Source organism: Orycteropus afer, unplaced genomic scaffold, assembly GCF_000298275.1.
Source record: "Orycteropus afer afer isolate SDZICR_OR568_19922 unplaced genomic scaffold, OryAfe1.0 scaffold00103, whole genome shotgun sequence".
NCBI lineage: Eukaryota > Metazoa > Chordata > Mammalia > Tubulidentata > Orycteropodidae > Orycteropus > Orycteropus afer.
Window position 1 is genome coordinate 8,381,139 of NW_006921690.1, and position 22,832 is coordinate 8,403,970.

At 38.9% G+C, this 22,832-nt stretch overlaps 1 protein-coding gene across 1 annotated transcript in view; it reads left to right on the plus strand.

Annotated features, from left to right (window-relative positions):
- DCDC1 (doublecortin domain containing 1) overlaps positions 1-22,832 on the plus strand; it is a 680,259-nt gene that overhangs the window by 595,700 nt on the left and 61,727 nt on the right. The window contains exons 22-26 of the mRNA XM_007943315.2: positions 2,086-2,185; positions 4,936-5,071; positions 14,194-14,353; positions 19,234-19,392; positions 21,017-21,217. Coding sequence (XP_007941506.2) covers positions 2,086-2,185; positions 4,936-5,071; positions 14,194-14,353; positions 19,234-19,392; positions 21,017-21,217 — 756 coding nt within the window. The remainder of the gene's footprint in view (positions 1-2,085; positions 2,186-4,935; positions 5,072-14,193; positions 14,354-19,233; positions 19,393-21,016; positions 21,218-22,832) is intronic.

Genomic DNA, 22,832 nt, shown 5'->3' on the forward strand with positions numbered 1-22,832 from the left:
TTGCTTGGTTCTACAATCGATGCCAATGGAAGCAGCAGTCAGGACATTGGATGGCGTGTAGCACTGGGAAGGTCAACTGCAAAGGAACTGTTTCAAGTGCTGAGGAGCAAGGATGTCTCCTTGAGGACTAAGGTGCGCCTGACACAAACCATGATATTTCCAATCACCTCATATGCAAGCGAGAGCTGGACAATGAACAAGGAAGACCGAAGACGAGTTGATGCTTTTGAGTTGCGGTGCTGGCGAAGAATGCTGAAAGTGCCATGGACTGCTAAAAGTACTAACAGATCTGTCCTGGAGGAAGTGCACCCAAAATGCTCCTTGGAAGTGAGAATGGCCAGATTTCGTCTCATCGACTTTGGTCATGTTGTCAGAAGGGACCATTCCCTGGAGAAGGATGTCATGCTTGGTAGGGTGGAGGGTCAATGAAAGAGGGGATTGACACAATGGCTGCGATGGTGGGCTCAAATATAGCAGGGATCATGGAGCTGGTGCGGGATCGGGCAGTGTTTTGTTCTGCTGTGCATGGGGTTGCTATGAGTCGTAAACGACTCCATGGCACCTAACAACAACAACAACAATTATTTGCTCAATTGCTTTACCCCATTAAGGAAAAAAGAAATATTGCTTACATACCTGAGTCTTGCTGATAAAACAAACCAAAACAAACCCACTGCCTTCACGTCAATTCCAATTCATAAGGAACCTATAGGACAGAGTAGAACTGCCCCATAATGTTTCTAAGGCTGTAAATTTTTACCAGAGCATTACTGTCTCATCTTTCTCCCATGGGGCCACTAGTGCGTTCAAACTGCCTACCTTTCGGTTAGCAGCTGAATGCCTTAAACCTTGAACCACCAGTGCTCATTGATAAGACTAAAAACATAAAATTTAGTAAGTAAGAATCATTTACTTTCTTTTTTTCTGAAGGCAGGAGCATCACAACAGTGTTCTTAGGGAAATGTCCCATGACTCTCTTTTGGCTCTCCTCTTCCTTCCTCACAATTTTACCTCTTTACCTCTATCCTAAACTGGCTATAGAGGTCATAGTCACCTCTCCCACTTCCAGTTCATCTTCTACACCTCTGACAGAGTTAACTTTCTGAAAAACAAATCTGATAGCAGTATACTTCTGCTCTCATACCTTCAGTGGCTTCCTGATGTTTATGGAATAGGGACCGTGTTCATGACCCTGGCATCCTAAGTGTTTTCAAATGGGTGCACATGTTCTTTTCCACCTTCATCCTTCCCCTCTTCCTTTTCATACTCTTAATTCCAGTCAAACAAAACTCTTCCTCTAGGTCCTAACATTGATGAACTCCTTCAAAGTTCAATCCACATGTTTCCTCTTTAGATATGTCTACCTTGGAGGGATTTATTGTTTCTCCATCTGTATTCTCAGCATACTGGCCAGATTCCTATGACAATTGAGAGCTCCTCAGGCAACAGTGAAGCTGTGCCATTTATCTTGGTAGTCACAGGGCTGATCCAATGCTTGTTTGGGTGTGTGGGTGTGTATGTGTGTGAAGAAATCACTACTTAATGTTTAACCATGTTAAAATTCCTTTTCCATAGGAAGTTAAAAGTCTCAGGAAATCACTTTTAGTGGAAGATGAGGAAATGCTTGGTGAAACATTTGGAAGACTTGAAGAATAGGTAGAACTTCAATAGAAAAATCCAGGGAAGCTATTTTGAGCAGAAGAAAGAGCATAAACAAAGGCATGGAAATAGGAGAGTATGGGGGATATTGAAGAATTAAAAGTCAATAATGATATGTGTTTATTTATTGACACTCCCAGCATGTGCTAAGCACTTTTCAACATTAATCCTAATCCATACAACAACCTTGGAAAGTAAGAAATTTAGGCTCAGAGAGGTTATAATTTGCCCAAGTCTCACAACTTGAAGAGAAAGAGGCCCAAAGGGGGTTGGATAGACTGTAGAGCCTGGCTCTTGACTGTCTCCTAGTCCTACAGAGGGAGTACTCATTAGAGATTCGGGTCTTTGATATCTTTCATTTTCTCTCTTCTCTACTGGAAGATTTTTCCATGCAAGATCAATTTTTGTGTGTGTCTTATATTACAGGTGCACTGAAAATTTAAAATTACCTTCTGCAGCTCGGAGATTGTTCAATGAAAAGGGGAAGGAAATTTTTGCTTTAAAAGACCTGCAAAGAGATGAACTGGTAAAAACATGAATTTTTGGTGTATGGAAAATTTTCAGGCCATTATATCTATGAAAACTTTTTCAGCCCTGCCCAATTTGTCCTTTTCTTCAGGAATTCAAATGGCATGAGTATTAGATCTTTTGTTACAGTCCCACAACATCTGAGCCCCTGATGTTTCCTTGCTTTGTTTTTTTAGACTGTTTCTTCTCTGTTTTTCAGATTGGTTATTATTTCTATTGTTCTGTCTTTCAATTCACTCATTCTTCCCTCTGCCTTCTCCCCTCTGTCTTCATCTCATCCACTGAGATCATTCAGTGAGATTTTTATTTCAGTTATTGAATTTTTCAGTTCTAAAATTTCCATTTGGTTCTATCTTCTGTTTCTTTGTTGAGATTTTCTAAGTTTTCATTAGTTGAAATGTGATTGTAACTGCTGTTGAAATATTTTCATTATGGCTACTTTAAAATCCTTTCTCAGGTAATTCTAACATCTCTATCATCTCAATGCTGGCATCTATTGATTATCTTACCTCATTCAAGGTAGATCTTCCTGTTTATTGATATGATGAGTGATTTTCAGTTGAAATCTAAATACTTGGGGTATTCTGCTATAAGACTCTGGGTTTGTTATATGTACATTTTTGGCTGACCTCTCTTGACTTACTCTGGCAAGGGAAGAGGTGGTGTTGCTTTGTTACTGCCAGGTTGGGGTGGAAGTTCAGCTTTCCCACTTGGTTTGTATTGACATCTGTGGGGCAGAGGAGTTCTTCGTTACTGTTGGGCAGGATAGGTGTTCTAGCTCCACAATAGGCCTCATCTGGTACCATCTTGGCTGGGAGGGGCAGGAGTGCCTTATTACTGTTCTTCATATGGCATTCACTGACCCAGCTTAGGGGTCATCTCATTATTTCTAGGCAGTGGGAATGTCTCGAATCTCCATTAAGACTCCTCTGACACCACCCTGGCAGGGAGCGAAAGGGATGGCTCATTACCACTGGGTAAGGGTAGAAGTCCATACCCCCCATGTGGGAATGTGGTGAGGGATCCTTATCACCATTCAATGGGAATGAAAGTCCTTGCTCCCTCCTCACCTTTCTCTGACACCATCCTGGTGGTGGTGGTGGTGGGGTTTTGGGAGCTTCATTATAACCTAGTGAAGGTTGCAGTCTGGCTTCCCATTCAGCTTTTGCTGCTAGGGATAGAAGAAAGAGAGTTTTTTCTGTGATGTTTCGATGTAGTAGAAATGGTTATTGTCTTTCTAGGTTGCCCTTTTCTTGGTCTTTTGGCTAGAGAACAGGCTTTGGTTGGGTCTTTTTTTTTTTTTTTGCAGTGCTCATTCGTGTCTCCAGTTTGCCTTTACCAGCATTGAGTCTGGGATCTGTGAGGCTACACAAGAACCTAGAGAACTCATAACTATGTTTTCCCCTGGGGCCCAAGGCCCCTAGCTGCCCTGCTTTATCCTTCCAAGTACTTAGCAGGAGGAATGAGGAGGAGTACTTCTTTATCTTTCTAGAGTGAAAGTCTTTCTTAATGGACGCATACAAAACATAATATTTTATATTCTTCCTTTTCATTTAATAAGTCATGAATGTCTTTCCATGTCATTACATATTTTTTCATATTAAATAACTACAGTATATGCATTTTTGTGTTTGTACTTTTATTCAATATTACTGCATATTTGGATTATTTCTAGTATTTTATTATACACAATGCTACAGTGCACACAATTGTTCAAATATTTTTCCTATATCCCTCATTATTTTCTTATTCTAAACTTTTAAAGTAGTATTACTGTCTCAAAGAATATACAGGCACTCCCTGGTTACAAACAAGATCCCTCTGTAAGTGTGTCTTTAAGTCGAATTTGTAGGTGAGTCAGAAAAAGTGCATATGGTTCTTATTTAACCTTACTTTAGTGCACGAAAAGGCTCAAAGCTTTTTCCATGATTTCAAAGCTGCAAGTGAAACAAATGAAGTTGATTGTGATAAAGACTTTGTTTCCAGTAGGGGTTGGTTCAGTTGTTTCAAAGTAGGGGCATATTTAGGTAATGTTAAGGGACAAGTAGGATTTGTCCTTCAGAACCCCAGCACTGCCTGTGCACAATTGTCCCAATTTATTGTGCATAAGTTTGTTTTATGTATCATCTTTAAAGGAAGACTGGTGGCCCAGCACCAAAATTCAATTCAATAAACGTAATTCTACAGGTTCAAAACAATGCTACCTGGGTAGGTAGCTGTCCATCGATCCAACTTAGTCTATGGACATTTACTAGCTATGACAGTTAATGAAACCATAGACAACCTCTACAACTCATTTAGTTTACCTCTTTGTTTTAAGCTGGATATATATTTTTTTCTTTTTATTCATGATTTGGGTGAAAGTTTACATTGGAAATTGTTTTTCCATTCAACAGTTCATACACATTTTGATTCGTGACATTGATTGCAGTCCCCACAATGAAACACCACTCTTGCCACTTTCTCCTTGTGTTTTCAGTTTCCATTTATCCTTCTTTCCTATCCTCCTCTGCCTTCTGAGCTTTATCCCTGGTCAAGTGCTGCCCTTTTGATCTCTTGTGGTTAGTTGTTTTCAGGAGTGGTACCTCTCTGGTGTTATTGTTCACTGTATAGGCCTGTCTGTTGTTGGGCTGAATATTGAGCCACAGGGATGAGTTGAAGGATGTCTGAGGGTCATAGTCTCTGGGGTTTCTTATTAAAGCAGGATAATTTTTTAACTTGCTTGAATCAGACTCGTTTCTTTGACAGGTGTACGTTTCATGTGGAGAAAATTGGATCAATCCTGACATGTCAATTTCTCAGCAAAAGAAGCAAATATTCTTGAAGAACTTAGCATCAGATGTTTCCAAAATTCAAATCTTCTGCAGTATGCATAAAACAGAGAGTAAGCATTGGAAATATTTAATACATTGTTGTTGTTGGTAGGTCCCTCAAGTTGGCTCCTACTCATAGTGACCCTCTGTACAACAGAACGAAACACTGTTCGGTCCTAAGCCATCCTCACAATCTTTGCTATACTTGAGCCCATCATTGCAGCCACTGTGTCAATCCATCTTGTTGAGGGTCTTTCCTTTTTTTACTGATCCTCCACTTTACCAAGCATGATATCCTTCTCCAGAGAATGGTCCCTTCTGACAACATGACCAAAGTAGGTATGACAAACTCAGGCAATTCTCACTACCAGGGAACATTCTGGCTACATTTTTCCCAGGACAGATTTGTTCATTTTGCTGGAAGTTCTTGGTACTTTCAGTATTCTTTCCCAACATCATCATTCAAAGGCATCAACTTTGGTCTTATAACTTTAACATATATAGCCAAAGTAAAATTGTTATGCTGTTATGCTATTGCTTTTTTAAAAAATACAAGTTTTTTTTTTATTATTTTTATTTTTTATAGAGATTATTTTACTCCTGCATTTTGCTATTTAGTTCTTTAGGCTATATGTTTAACAGTACCCCTGGTGGTACAATGTTTAAGTGCTTGGCTGCTAATTGAAGGGTACTTATTGGATAATATGACAGTGAATCCCGGAGAATGATATAAGAAAGAAAGTTCCCTAAGATTACTTTGAGAGGAAAGAACCTACAAGAATTAAGAGAAATAGGGTTGGTTCCAGCAAGATGGCAGAGTAAGCAAACAAACTACACAGACCCTCTTCAACAAAGAAAAAACAAACCAGTTGATACAGATACCTGGAACCTTGAGCTTTGAAAGAAAGGATACAGAAGTGGACTAAACTCTAACTAGTAGAAACTCCACCTGCCAGAAAATAGTGACTAAGGAGAAAAATGAAGCTGTAGACTGTTAGCAATCCTGACAGCATGAATAGTTTGGATATTGCCAAGTGGTGTTAGGACCTAAGAATTAATCTGAAAATCATCCCTGCTCACCAAGGGCTGCAAGGAAGACTACACTGGCATCTGATGACTAAAAGGGGAAACAGCAAAGAAGGAGAAAAACTGAGCTGTGGACTTTTGGCTGTCCAGAGAGCACAGCCATTTTGAATGTTTACAAGTGGTTTGACAATTTTGGATATTTAAAGTGCCAGAGTTCTCTCAGAGTCCAGAGACCTAAGGATAGGCTCCACTTGCTGAGGACAACACGAACATACCAGAGGCTGAGGACTGGGAGGTGCAACATTCCCCTTATTAGTCTTATACCCCACACCCTCTTGGTGAATGGAGGTGCAGCCATCCCTCACTCCCACCCACATTCTGGGCTGGCAGGAATTCCATCCCAGTCTGTGTGCTCTCACAGGGCCTGGGTGCCCTGCCCCACCCACTCACCCCCAGATTTGTTTTTTGCTTGTTTTGAAATTATTCTTTTCTTCTTATCCTCCCTTTTTATTTTTAGTCTTTCTTCTTCCCTTCTCAGGTTCAAGTTTCTGGTTTTTTCTCTCTTCCCTTTTGCTGGTTCCCATTTTTTTTTCTTTCTTTTGGTTCCCCCCCCCCTTTTTTTTTTCCTTGCATTTTTCCTTCATTATTCTCTTACTCTACCTCTTTTCTCTTATTCCCCCTCCCTGGATATTGTGGGATTTTATTCTTTTTTGTTTTTCTTTTCATATTTCTTTTGTCTTTTTAAAGTATTTCTTTAAATATTTCATCTCATTTATTGCCTTTCCTCTTCCCCCCCCCCCCCTTTCTCTTTTAGTGATTGTTCCTGTGTGTTTATGCATTGTGTGTTTCTGGTCCTCTTACTTTTACTTTTTTGATAATTTTTTGATTGTTGGTTTTGTCTGAGTGGAAGACAGCACCTATGCCCATATAACCCAACCATACCTGTGCCTCCTGAGGACCCACCTACTGAGTGAGGGCCACCACTTGCTTCTGCACCAACTGGCCAATAATACGAGGCAGCCAATATGAGCCTGACTTACCCTTAACTGCTCTTCACAAACAGATAACAGGGATATGTGAAGCCACTCTCATTCTCCATCACACCCACCAGGAGACAGGTGGTGAGTGCACAGGTGCTGCCAACTAGCGAACAGAGGAGCATAGTACCCTGCTTACTCAGATACATCCAAACAAAACAAAGAAAATGAAAATCTTGGGTGAATCACTCCAACATACAATCACCAATTAAATATGAATACAACTATGTCACAATGTCTCAGAGACAACAGACCATCATAGTCCACACAAAGAAACAAGATAAAGCAGGAGAAACAAGGGACCAGGATACAGACCCAGAACACATCGCTGAGGAAGAAGCAGCATTGGAACTCCCTGATAAGGACTTCAAAGAATTATATTTAGGTACCTTCAATGGATTGAGAGACAGATCAAGGAAAACACTGACAAAATTAAGAAAAACACAGACAAAACCCTAGAGCAATTTTGCAAGAAAATATAAGAACAAAGTGACAAAATAAATGAAAAATTAGAAATGAAACAAAATCTACAGATAGAAATCCAGAAGATTATTACTAAATTTTCAGAAACAGATAACACGTTGAAAGGAATAGAATTGAATCAATGGAAGAAAGAATTAGTGGGATCAAAGATAAATACCTCAATACTTTGGAAAGGGATAAAGCAGAAAAAAGATCAAAACAAAATGAAAAAAGCCTAAGACTCCTGTGGGATACCATCAAAAGGAATAACTTATGTGTAATCAGAATTCCAGAACAGGAGGAGACAAATAAAATCACAGAGAAAATAGTAGAAGATTTGTTGGAAGAGAATATATCCATTCAGGAAGTCCCACAAATCCCAAACAGGATACAGTCCCAAAGAAAATCACCAAGGTATGTCATAATCAAACTCATCAAAAACCAAAGACAAAGAAAGAATCCTGAAAGCAGAACGAGAAAAATAAAAAGTTACCTACAAAGAGCAGCCAATAAGACTAAGCTCTGATTTCTCAGCAGAAACCATGCAGATGAGAAGGCAATGGCATGGTATATGTAAAACTCTGACAGGGAAAAATTTCAAATCAAGAGTTATATACCAAAAAACTTATCCCTCAAATTAGGACATTTCCAAATAACTGTATGTTAAGGTGATTTGTTAAAATCAGACGAACCTTACAAAAGATGCTAAAGGGAGTCCTTTGGACAGAGAACCAATAACAGCAAACAACAGCCTACCATTATTACACATGATGACATAACCCCCAAATTAACTCAATTATGGAAGTATCCAAAGTAAAATAAGCTTACAAGATTGTAAACAGAGAACCACAGACATCAATTGGCAAATGAGGACAGCTACTTACCAAAAGGAGGGAAAAAATGGTGTAGTTACAGAACTTCTAGATGGTGAGGAAGTCAAAAGAATTGCAAGATAGAATGGACTGTTCTAAACTCAGGGAGAAAATTATAAATCACAGGGTAACCTCAAAGAAAAATAGTAAACCTTCACAATACAATAAAAAAGAAGACAAGCACAAATATTTAGCAAAAACTAAAACAACAGCAATGAAGGAAATGAAAACATGATTCATAAACAAAATGAGCTCAGCACAGAAAATTGTGTGTAAAAAAGAGAGCAGCAGCAGCACCACAAAAAAACAAATAAATAAGAAAATGACAACAACAAATTCATACTTGTCAATAATTACACTGAATGTAAATAGATTAAATGCACTACTCAAGAGACAGAGAATTGCAGACTGGATAAGAAAACATAACCCATCAATATGCTGTCTACAAGAGATACACCTTAAAAACAAAAATAGACTTAAAATCAAAGGTTGGAAAAAGATATATTGAGCAAATGGCAATGAAAAAAGAGCAGGAGTGGCAATATTAATTTCTGATAAAATTGACTTTAAGACAAAAACCACCATAAAAGACAAGGAAAGATATTATATAATGGTTTAAGGATCAATTGAACAAGAGGACATAACCATAATAAACATCTGTGTACCCAATGAAAGAGCCCCAAAATACATAAATCAGACTTTAACAAAATTGAAAAGACAAATGGATGACTCTACAGTCGTCATAGGAAAGTTTAATACACCATTTTCAATGAAAGATAGAACAACTGGAAAGAAACTCAACAAAGATGCAGAAGAATTAAACAATATAGTTTACCAACTTGACCTTATAGACATCTACAGAACAATTCACCCAACTGCACAATATACATTCTTTTCCAGTGCACATGGAACATTCTCCATGATAGACCATATATTAGACCATAAAGCAAGCCTTAATAAATTTAAAAAACATTGAAATACTGTAATGCATCTTTTCAAATCACAGTGTTATCAAATTAGAAATCAACAATAGGAAGATCAATGGAAAAAGAGCAAACACATGGAAACTGAATAACACCCTTCTTAAAAATGACTGGGTAATAGAAGAAATAAAAAATGAACTTAAGAAATTCCTTGAACCAAATGAGAATGAAATCACAACATACCAAAATCTTTGGGACACAGCAAAAGCAGTGATTGGAGGGCAATTTATAGCAATAAATGAACACATCACAAAAGAAAAGCCAAAATCAACACTTCAGCCCAGTATCTCAAACAATTAGAAAAAGAGCAGCAAAAAAAGCCCACAGTCACCAGAAGAAAAGAAATAATAAAGTTTTGAAGAGAAATAAATGAAATGGAAAATAGAAAGACAATAGAAAAGATGAACAATACTAGAAGTTGGTTCTTTGAAAAGATTAATAAAATTGACAAAACACTGGCAAATTTAACAAAGGAAAAGATGAAGACAATACAAATAACATGAATAAGAAGTGAACTGGGTGACACCACAACAGAACCAACAGAAATTAAAAGAATAATATCAGGATACTAAGAAGAACTGTACCCTAACAAATACGAAAATCTAGAAGAAATGGACAGATTTCTAGAAACATGGTATGTACCTAAATTAACAGAGGCTGAGGTGGAAAATTTAAACAGACCCATAACAAAAGAAGATACTGAACAGGTCATTAAAAAAAAAAGTTACCAACAACAACATAAAAAGCCCTGGCCCAGATAGTTTCACTGGCAAATTCTACTGAATGTTCAGAGAAGAACTGACACCCGTGGTAGTCAAACTATTCCAGAACATTGAAAAGGATGGAATCTTCCAAAATTCATTTTATGAAGCAAGTATAACCTTACTACCAAAACCAGGCAAAGACATCACTAAAAAAGGAAAACTACAGACCAATATCCCTCATGAATATAGATGCAAAAATATTCAACAAAATCCTAGCCAATAGACTCCAACAACATATGAAAAAAAATAATACATTATGACCAAGTGGGGTTCATAGCAGGTGTGCAAGGATGGTTTAACATTAGAAAAACAATCAATGTCATCCATCACATAAATAAAACAAAGGAAAAGAACCACATGATCATATCAATCGATGCAGAAAAAGCATTTGATAAAGTCCGATACCCTTTCCTGATTAAAAAAACTCTCAGCAAAATAGGAATAGAAGGGACATTCCTCAACATAATAAAGGGCATATATGCAAAACCAACAGCCAACATTATTTTCAATGAAGAGAGACTGAAACATTTTCCCTTGCAAACAGGAACCAGACAAGATTATCCTTATCACCACTTTTATTCAATATTGTAGTGGAAGTCCTAGCCAGGGCAATAAGGCAAGAAAGGGAAATCAAAGGCATCCAAATTGGTAACAAACAAGTCAAACAATCCCTATTTGCTGATGGTATGACCCTACACATAGAAAACCCAAGACTCAGCAAAAAAACTACTGGAACTAATTGAGAGATTTAGCATAGTGGCAGGATACAAAATCAATATAGAAAAATCAGTTGGATTCCTCTACACCAGCAAAGAGATTGCTGAGAAATAAATAAGGAAATCAATACCATTTACAATAGCTACCAAAAAAAAATTTGGGGAATAAATCTTAACCAGGGACACAAAAACCTGTACAAAGAAAACTACAAAGCACTACTGCAAGAAACCTAAGAGATCTACGTAATCGGAAGAACATACCATGCTCGTGCATAGGAAGATTGTACATTATGAAAATGTCAATACTACCCAAAGCAATTTATACTTAAAATGCAATCCAAATCCAAATTCCATCAGCATTATTTAAGGATATGGAAAAACCAATTACTAATTTTATATGGAAAGGAAAGAGACCTTGGATAAGCAAAGCATTATTGAAGAAAAAGAACAAAGTAGGAGGTCTCACACTCCCAGATCTCAAAATTTACTATCCAGTTACAATAGTCAAAATGGCATGGTATTGGTACAAGGACAGACACATAGACCAGTGTAATAGAATTGAGAGCCCAGAAATAGATCCATCCACCTATGGTCAGCTGATTTTTGACAAAGGGCTGAAATCCATTCAATGGGGAACAGATTGTCTGTTTAACAAATGGGGCTGGCAAAACTGGATACCCATTTGCAGAAAAATGAAACAAGATCCATACCTCACACCATACACAAAAACTAACTCCAGATGGATCAAAGACTTAAATGTGAAATGTAAAACTATAAAGTTCCTTAAGGAAAAACTAGAGGCAAATATAGGGGACCTAATATATGGCATAAATAGACTAACAAGCATAACCCAAAATGTACAAACAGCAGAAGATAAAATATATGAATGGGAACTTCTAAAAAGTACATTTTTATGTGCTTCCAAAGACTTCTGCAAAAGAGTCAAAAGAGAACCTACAGATTGGGAAAAAATATTTGGCTATGGCATATCTGACAAGAGACTTATCTTTAAAACTTACAGAAAACTCCAACAGCTCAACAACAAAAAGAGAAACAATCCAATTAAAAAATGGGCAGAAGGCATGAATAGACACTTCATCAAAGAGGATATTCAGGCGGCCAACAAACATACGAACAAATGCTCACGATTTTTAGCCATTAGAGAGATGCAACTCAAAACAACAATGAGATACCATCCTGCCCAAGCAGTAGTAGCAAAGTTCCACAAGACAGAAAATAACAAATGCTGGCGAGGATGGGGAGAGATTGGACTCTCATACACTGCTGATGGGACTGTAAAATTATACAACCACTGTGGAAAGCAGTATGATGATTCTTTAAAAAGTTGGAATTAGAAATTCCATCACTCCCATTACTAGGTATATATCCTAAAGAGGTGAGAGCCAGGACAAGAACAGATATATGCACACCCATGTTCACTGCAGTACTGTTCACAATAGCCAAAAGATGGAAACAACCTAGGTGTCCCTTAACTGAGGAATGGATAACCAAACTATGGTACATACACACAATGGAATACTATGCAACCCTAAAGAATAACATAGAATCTGCAAAACACTGCATAATGTGGATGAACTTGGAGGATATTATGCTGAGTGAAATAAGTTAATCACAGAAGGACAAATAGTATATTAGTCCACTATTGTGAAAAATCAAGGAAAGGTTTATATAGGGAAGGAAACTTTCTTTGTTGGTTACAAGGGGTGGGAGGGTAGGAGAGGGAACACTGCTAGATATGTAGAGACAAGTACTGATTTGGATGAAGGTATGGGCAATGTACCATATTTGAGTGATCAACATGGTGACATTGAGGAAGAGGAAGACATAGATAGGTACATAGGAGATACAGACAACAAAGATGAACCCTTTTGTACATACTGTACTGCATTGTCTGTGATGGCAAACATTGATCTATGGGGGGATAGAAGGGGGGACAGGCTGAATGATCAGGTATGTCTAGGCAGAGATATGTGTGCCCATGACCATGTATAGGGTTGGCAGATGTTTCTACAAGCATATTTGTATGTTCTGTAAGAATGTTTATGTATATAGTAGAGCTGACAAGGGACAAGGTTGTGATGACTTCTTGGCCACAGCCAGCTATCTGGAGGGACCAAGTAAGTGGACCTCTGGGCTTGGGACCATGGTCCCAGAGGACATCAAGCTCCACTGGTATAACATACTACACAAAAACATTGTTCCACATCCTACTTTGGTGAGTAGTGGCTGGGATCTTAAAAGCTTGCAAGTGGCCATATAGATGCAACAATGGATCTCTTCTTGTCCAGAGCAAAGAAGAATGAAGAAAACCAAAGAAGCATACAAACAATTAGTCCAAAGGACTGGTGGACCATGAGATCCTCAGCCTATTTGACCATGAGACCAGAAGAACTAGATGGTTCCCAGCTACCAATGTCAACCACTTGGAGGAGGATATATGTAGGAAATCCTGGACAGATAGGGAGAATAATGTAGAACAAAACTCAAAATTATTTTTTAAAAAAGGACCAGTTTTTCTGGTCTGATAGAACCTGGTGAAACCCCTGAGACTATGGCCCCTAGCTACCCTTCAGGTTTGGAATTTGAACTCACTCCTATAGCTTCCAGCCAAACAATAGTCAGGCATACGGGTTGAACATTTACATTAGATGGATACACTCCTTGGAGAGATCAATCATGGGAGAACTGAGGGGCAGTGTATGCACAGGGAGTCAGCTGGGGGGGAACAGGAGTACATGGTAGGGAAGGACACAGGGAAGAGGCAACTATAGGGAGGAAGTGGGAAGAGAGCTGTTACATTGTGGGAAATAGCAGTCAATGTCATGAGACAAAATGTGTATGAAATGCTGTATGTAAAATGAGTTTGCTCTGTAGACTTTCGCCCAAGTCACAGTAAGAATTAAAAAAAACATTAAGAGAAATACAATATTAGTTTACTAATAAAATAACATTATTTTTAAAAAGAAACTCTCAATTACCCTTAAAATTATTCCTTGTAGTTCAAATAGCTGGAAACTTCTTCTTTTTTTTTTTTTTCATTTTATTTTAGTGCTCCATTCCTGGAATCCCTGGGGGGGCACAGTGGTTAAAGTTTGAACCCACCAGCTGCTCCCTGGAAAAAAGATGAGGCCGTCTGTTTCCATAAAGATTATAGCCTTGGAAACTCTATGGTTCTATACCATCCTATCGGGTCGCAATGAGTTGGAACCGGCTTGCTGGCAGTGGGTTGGGTTTGCCTGGGTTTGGGTTCACCTACTCGGGGCTCTGCACACATCGCTCATATGTCCTTGCAATTTGTGCATTTCTGCTCAGCTCTCGTTTTAGAAGTCCAGAGTGATATTGTCCCCGGAGCCAAGCTTGCTGTGCATAAACCTGTAGCCAATTTCAGAGAAGAGAAGCAAACTGTAGACACAGAGGAAAAGCAAATGGGAAAAAACGCTGCAACAAGGGAAAATGCCTCTGGTGAAATTCTGTAAGTAATCAGTGTGGCCAGAAAAGCTACGGAGTTGCTGTTTGAACTCAGCTCATTAGCCCTTTAACAGACCAGAGCCCATGCAGGGAAAGCAAGGCAAGTTTGTGAAACTAATGTCAGGTGAAGAGCTAGAATTTAATTAGTTTTCTGGCAAAAGGACAGAAGTGGAGTTTCAATGATCTACTTTCAGCAATTTTGTTTTAATGGTATTATTTTTAAAAGACTAGAAGCTTAGAATTTTAAACAGTCACTTGAAGAATTAACCACGTTTTGTTCCATAACCTCTGATTTTAGGAAAAAAAGCAGCTTCTTCCCTGGTGTAGGTTCAAGTTAGACTCAGTGTTGACTTGCATCTGTCAGCCTTTCACCTGGACCATTGTAACAGCTTCCTGATTGGTCTTCCTATCTCTGCACTCCCTTGCAGATTCACCTCATGTCTATGGACAACTGTCTTTCTAAAACACAATCTTTTCCATAGTATACTCCAATAACACTCTATTGCAGACAGAAAAGAAAAAAAATTAGTCTGGAATACACAGCCTTCCTACCTGGTCCAGGCCTGACCTTGGCCCCCATGGCTGCTTCCTTCCCCTCCTTACTTTTTCTTCCAGCTTTAGCTCAGCCACTACAGGTGTCCCCTGAATGTGGCATACTCCTTCTCTACTGCAGGCCCCTGCAAAGGAGCACTAGTGGTGCACTGGTTAAGCGCTTGGGTGCTAACTGAAAGGTTGACATTGCGAACATACAAGCCACTCCCTAGGAGAAAGATGTGATAGTCTGCTTCTGTAAAGACTGAAACCAGAACACCCACTCCATCGAGTCAATTCTGACTCAGAAGCAGATTCATCATTCACCCTCAGAGTAGCTAGTAGACTCGAAACACCAACCTTTTGATTAGCAACCAAATGTTTTAACCACTATGCTACCAGTTGTTGTTGTTGTTATGTGCCGTCAAGTCAGCCCTGACTCATAGCGACCCCTCCTTGGGTTTCCGAGGCATTATCACTACGGTAGTAGGATTGCCCAACCTTCCCTCCATAAAGCTTATAGCATTGGAAACCCCATGGGCAGTTCTACTCTGTCGTACAGGTTTGCTAGGGATTGGAGTGGACTTGATGGCAATGTGTTTGGTTTTTTGGGTTTGTCAAGGCTCCTGAGCTACATACTCATTTCTCTCCACCTGGAGAGCCTTTACTTACCCTGTACTCACCTGGAGAATGATTCTTCATCACTGAAATCCATCAGGGCAATGATTATGTGCAGCAATGTATTTATCAGTCTCCCTGCCAGAACCTCAGAACTCCTTAAGGGCAAGCACTCTGTTACATATGCCCTGTGAAGAGCAGAGTAACTGGCTTTAAGAATTATTTATTGAATAAATGAATAAGTGACTGAATGAGATTCCAAATAGTAAACCAAACATAGCTGGTTAATTAATGTTGCAATAATTGTGAAAATTAACTTACATGTCATTGTTATGAACTATCTAAAAAGATTTTATGCTAGATTGTATCAGCTTTTATTTTAGGAACCAATATTTTTTCTTTGATGGAAGAGTCATCTGCTCCTACATTTTGACACTGAAAAAGTCATCAGAAGTCATTTTTCAGAGAGAGTATATGACTTGAGCCATCTGGCATCTTCTTTAATGGTTACAGAATTTGCCATAAACTTTCTTAACATTGGGATCTCTGGTGGCGTAGTGCCTAAGGCATTTGACTGCTAACCAGAAAGCTGGCAGTTGGTTGGAACCCATCAGCCATTCCTCAGAAGTAGAATTGGGCAGTCTACATGCCTAGTGATACTGCCTCAGAAACCCAAGGAGGGGTCACTATGAGTTGGATCTGACTCGATGGCAGTGAGTTTGGTTTTTTTTGGTTTCTTAACATCCCTCAATAAAGTGTTTTACCTTCCATACTTTTTCTAAAGAATGTGTCATCTAGCGTCTTCATTGTTAGAGGGCACATGAGGGAAAATAACAAACAAAAACTAACAAAATAAGAAAGAAATGTCATTGAGAGCAAAAATCTGCACAGTTCTGATTCATAGATTTCATCAAGGCCTGGAGGTTAAAATGATTGAGTCCACCCACAACACAATGCAGAAGTCTGCATGTTCCCAGCAGCCTTTCTCCGATCCAGCCTCTTTTTGGTTACTCCCCAAAACAGGGAAATCACTATTTTACAAGGCAGGCCATTCTAGTGTATACATAAATAATTATTTGGAATATCTCCACCCTATCATTTTACCTTTCTCTATACCATCCCCTAATCCCCTTTTTCTCAAAAGAGCTGAAAACTGTCCAAGCTCGCCATCATTAGTCTTCCATGGTATCTCTCTTCCAGGCTAAAGCTCACCAGTTCTTTGAACCATTGCTGATGACATGCTTCTAATTCATCTTACATTAGAGAGTCACTGCAAGGATTCTCAGCCTTTCATAGATATGTGGCACTAGCTTTGTTTGGAATCCTTCACATATTTGAGAAATGGGGTGATTTAAGGAGGGACATCCATAAAGCAAAAGGCTAGAACATAAATCTAGAAGCAGCTCTATGTAAAGGTGCCTGGTAAAAATGATAAGAAGCAAAGTGGAAAAGGAACTCTAGAAGCACTAGGCTCTGCAGTGATGCTTTGTGCAAGAGGAGGCATTTTGGACAGAGAACTCCAGGGGAAAGTGCTCACTGACTTACCAGAGCCCTGGCCAATTTTTGAGCCTCTCTTTACTCTTCCCTTCCAGATTCACTGCATCCTCTTCACAACCATCTTTCTGTTCCTCAAACGGACCAGAATTATTTTTGCTTTAGGGTCTTCCTATGTGTTCTTTAGAAGCTCTGCTGGTGTAGTGTCTAAGGCATTTGACTGCTAACCAGAAGACTGGCGGTTCAAACCCACCAGCCACTTCTTGGAAGGAAGACTGGGCAATCTACATTCATAGAGATACTGCCTTAGAAATCCAAGGAGGGGTTGCTATGAGTCAAATCGACTCAACAGCAGTGAGTGTTGTTTTTCAATGTGTTTTTTCTCTCCCTGGAATATTCTCCCCTCATATTTCCCATGGCTGGCTCCTTCCCATCGTTCAGGCCTCAATTTGAATATCACCTCTCCAAGGACTTTTCTGTGGCTCCACCACAACTAAAATTATCCACCCCACCCTAGTCAATTTCTATCACACTACTCTGTTTTCCTCAAGTTATAGCATTTATCTTGTTTATTTATCATTTATAATGAACATGTACTTGTTCATTATCTGTCTCCTTCCCATTAGAATGTAAGCTCCATGAGACCTGATAACTTACCTGTTTTTTCATCACTGTATCCCCACCACTTATAACTCATTGATTGTCATGTAGCAGATGCTCACTAAATATTAGTTAAAGGAATGAATGAATAAATAATAAGTTATCAGGTAAACAAATGAAGTAATGAACAAATGAATGGATTAATATCGTAAGATGGTTTAAAAATGGCTGTTCTAAAATTGACTTGACAGTACTTCCTTTGCCAGGTAGTACGATATTTACCCCAATAACTCAATAGATAAATAAATTTCAAATAATAAAATGAAACATCTAGATTGTAGAGAAGAATCTTATTAGCATCTTTCTAAATATATTAAAACTAAGGACTTTGTTTTTTCTTTAAAGGAATGGGGTTGATGGGAAAGCTGTCTTTCTGAGTTTGAACACAAGGTGGCACTGTTGCTTTTTAGCTGTTAGTGAGATTTTTGACTTGAGAAGTCTCTGGTTCTGAAAGTTTTGTAGCGCTGTGTGATACTTTTGCTACATTTGAAAAGTGTGCGGTCAGCTCTGCTAACCCAGGGAATTGTCCCTGAAGAGTTTTGTAATTTGATATTGCTTGTAATTACATGAAATTATCACAGGCACTGTGGCGATCACAGCCTCCCCCAGAGAACTTTATTTACACATAGGCATGTTTAGAGTACTGAAATATGCTTGCTGCTTTCCCAAATGCTTATCTTGCCTTCAGCCAAGCAGACCTCACGTTGTGTCATAATTCTGACCGAAGGCAAATGTGTCCAAAACAGTGGCCCAGAACATTATATATGAATCTATGTGGTGGCCACTGTTCCTGATCACATGTTCATCTTAATAAGCTAGACGGCTGTCTCAATTATTCACTCTTAGTATTTACCCTGAATGTCTCAGTATATTATTCTTTATTAAACGTTGGCTGTTATGTACCAATGCTATTTGATTCTCCTTTGATTTCTCTATTCAGAGGAAAAGTTCATTAAGATTTCTTAACAATATCTAATGAGTGAAGTTTATGAAACACAGTAATCCACACTGTACTGTTTACAGACAGAATTATGACACATTTTTGGGGTAAACAGAGGAAGTCTTATTACATGTTAGTTATTAACTTCTTAAACTGATGACTAAACCCATTGCCATAGAGTTGATTGCAACTCATAGCAACCTCCATAGAGTTTCCAAGGCTATAGATCTTCACAGAAGTAGTTTCCCTCATCTTCCTCCTGCAGAGCAGCTAGTAGATTTGAACCACCAACCTTGGGATTAGCAGCCAAATGCCTTACCCACTACACCACCAGAGCTCCTTAAACTGCTGACTAGTCTTAATATTTGTATTTTTGAAATATAATACATGGCCCTACTTCTTCATCCCATAAGGATGAATGCTATTTATTACATGATAGAAGAAATGTATTTGAAGCCTTACATTAAAAGATCTAATTATTTATCGTAGGATGTGGATTTTTGATGTTGGGCATCTCTGTGGAAATAAGACTTACAGATCTACAAGTATCCTGCAGGATACGATCAGACTACTCCTCAGAGAAAATTCTGTGAGGCCACATCAGAGCTCTTAGACTTATGTTTTCTTCTGAACCTTGATAGAGACGCACATGCGAGAACCCACCTCCGGATGAAGGCTTGTCACACCCTTCTCAAGTACGCCTGGCAGGAAGCGCCTCCTGACTTTGATGAGAATGACAGTCTCCCAAAGAAAATGGAAGACGAGCTCTCTGAAAAAGTGAAACCACAGAAGAAATGCAGGTAAAACTTAAGAGATTTCTACCTGGTGTTAGATTTGTTTACTGTGGGGCAAAAATATCCCTGAGGGTTAACACTGCTGTTAGCTACTGTTTTAAATCTACATACACCTTTAGTCTCTCTTATATTTTTAATTAAGGTGTTTGCAATTATTTATAGGAAAGCCTTTCTCTTTTAGTTTTGCAGTGTAGTTTTCTGTTCACAGGTGTGTCTTTTCTATTAAACAATAGGCTTATCTGCCTTTGCCTCTTGAATATTTACAGGGCTTCCATATTTGTTGAATGAATGCTTGAGTGGACTTATGAGTAAGCATGAAGATGCCCAGATGTCTTTGATAAATTAATACAATGTATTTTCTTATTTTCTAATTTTTATTTTTTCTGATCAGTTTCAGAAGAAATGGCAGGCATCTATAAGTACCTTTTCTTATTCCACAATTTTTAGTTATTTGCTTAATCTAATAGCACTTACTCAAAGTTGTGAATTAAATTATTTTGGTGCTTCAACATTTAGCATTATTCTGTACATACAGTAGGTGCTTAATAGATGTTTATGAAAAAAGTGATAACATATTGTAATGTTTAATAAGTTTAATAAGCTGCTTAATACTTTAAGGTCCTCAAATAAAAGATTTTTAAAAATAAACTACCCAGTTTAGCATTCATAAAACCATTATATTTTGTGAATAGGAGAGATTAAGGAACTTGGAGAATAGTATTCTATTTGCCAGGAATACTGTACAGAGATAATAGAAACAGTCATAATTTGAGCAGAACTCCCTTGTTTGTCTCTATTTGATTTCATATCCCCCATCTTAGTTTCCTAGGACTGCCATACAAAATGCCACAAAGGTGGTGGCTTTAAAGAACAGAAATGTATTTTCTCCCAGTTTCGGAGGGGAAAGTCCAAATTCAGAGTTTCTGCTGTGCTGGTGCCTTTGAGGTCTTGGGGAGAGGCACTGTCTGTCCATTCTCCTCTCCTAGCTGCTGGTGGCTGCTGGCAGTCCTTGGCTTCTCCTGCCCTGTAGACAGATCCTTACACGCTGTCTTCTCCCTGTCACTCTGTTTCTGTGTCTGACTCTATGGGACTCTGTTTCTGTGTCTGCTTATCTTACAAAACACCCCTCAGAAGGGACTGGCAGTAGGACTCACTCTACTCTAGTAAGTAACTTCATTAGTTTAACTGATAGCAGTTACACAGAAGAACGCTATTTCCTCACACTAGGTCACACATAGCACTTCAGAGGTTAGGACTGCAGTGTGTCATTTTGGGCAACACAATTCCATCCATGACACCCCCCTCATTCTCCTACTTCTTTTTAGCAGCTGTCTTCCTCTCTCACTAAATTACCTCTTCACCTGAACTTCTTTTTTCTCTGCTGATAAATTACTCAAATGATCACATGGATAAACATTTATTTCAGTTACAGAATATACTCAGAATTCCATCTTTTACATCAGCTTGGAAGCGTAATGCTAATGGCATTGCTGCTGTTAGCAGGCTGATGCCTTCCTGTTATATGTTAATATGATTCACAGCGGGTCCCTTGCCAACGGAACCTACAAGCTACACTACATCAAGTGCACAGGGCATTTTTCTGCCACTAATGAGGTTTTCTTTATTTCAACTGTTCACCAAGGCATAGTAAATCGCAGAAGCTTTGCCATCAGCAGTTTGAATACAGAGACGGGCAGATTATAAACCACGCTGCTTCTCAGCTTGTCTTGGGGGTACAAGGTCCCAACCTCCGTTCAGGCACTGAAGTGGTTTTGGTAGAGAAGAAGTCTGATGATAGTCATCAGCGCTGGATATACAAGGAAGGCAGCAGGTAATCCCATTACATTTGGGGGTTAATATATCGAAAACTGAGGAAGAGCGTGAGGAACCTGGCATGTTTCCCACAGAGTAGGCAAGGGTATATTTGAGGGGTTTAGATTTTCTGTTTAACTTGACTGACTATTTTTATTTTTATCTTAGCCAAGAAAGAGAAAGAGAGAGTCACATCAAATGGAGATGCTCAGTAGGCTATACACAATTTATGTGCAACCAGATTCAGATAAGAACTGTGTCTCTGACCTATTAAGTACAATGAGTACCTGGCCACTGTGGTGAAGAGAAGGCTAGACTCTCATCTCATTATTATTTTTATGATAAGAAGCAAGAATTCTACAAAGTCCTCAGTTTTTAAATTTTGCAGTACTTTTCATTAACTTAGTCTCCCATACACACCTCAACCTTCATGAAAAAAGCTTTCTACTGTGTGGCTTTCACCCGTGCAGGAGAAACTGATTCTTACCTTAATAAATACACCAACCTAATTCAATGCCTAGCCCCTTGTTTAGATCCAGATTCAAAGTAATCACAGTCAAAAGGTTATTTTTGAGATAATCAGGGACTGGGTATTAGATGATAGTAAGGAATTCTTGTTAATTTTGTTGGGTATGAAATAGTTTTATGATTTTCTTTAAAGAAGAAAAAAAGTCCTGATCCATTGGATAGATATTGTAGTATTTACAGACAGGGTTAAAAGCCATTTCAGATTTTCTTAAAATATTCTAGCAAGAGCAAAATTAAAAAAAAAAAACAAAAAACGTTGGGGGAATGAACATAAGAGGAATGGCAGAATATTGATGCTTGTTGTCTGTGGTGGTTCACTATTCTCTCTGCTTTTGTCTATATTCAGACATTTCTTTAATCTGAAAAGAGAAAGCAATAACAACAAAACTATTTTTAAGATTGACTTGCCTCAAATTCTCTTGTTTGTGTTTTATGGAGGGGCTTCAGGGGCTTCTTCATCCTGTTTGTGAATCTGTGAAAGAAAAAAAAAAATCAGGGGAAGAGTTGTGGTTTCCATTGGATTCTCAAAGGGTCTGCAATGCAAGAGGCTTATGAATCACTGCTTTGAGTGAGATTGCATAAGCTTCAGCAGGCAGCAGCAGCGGGCCCAGCATGGCAGGCGAGGAGCTTGCCTGCCTCTGCTCACTGCCTGAGAAGGGCAAAGCCACCGGCGCAGAGCCCTTGCTGGGCTTGTTTTGGAGAAGGCTGGAAAGCCAACTGTGTAACAGATCTGGGGAGTGTGTTCCTTTGCTCCATCCACCCCATCTGTGCTGTATATTTGCCACATAGAGCCAGGATAACAGCCTTTTGTTATCCTGGTTTGCTTCATGGGACCACAGTTTACTCACTCAGCCACAAATGGGTATGAGGGGCAGTATTAAGTGCTGGTACCTTAGCAAAGAGCCAAACAGAAAAAAAGAACACTGCCCTTGTAGAGCTCACATCCTCGTGCTGCCCCATAACCCTGATTCTGGAAGTTAGCAATACTTAGAGCCTCAGCTTTGTGTACTATGTTGTTGTTGTTGTTATGTGCCGTCAAGTCAGACCCAACTCATAGCGACCCCTCCTTGGGTTTCTGAGGCAGTATCACTACAGAAGTAGATTGC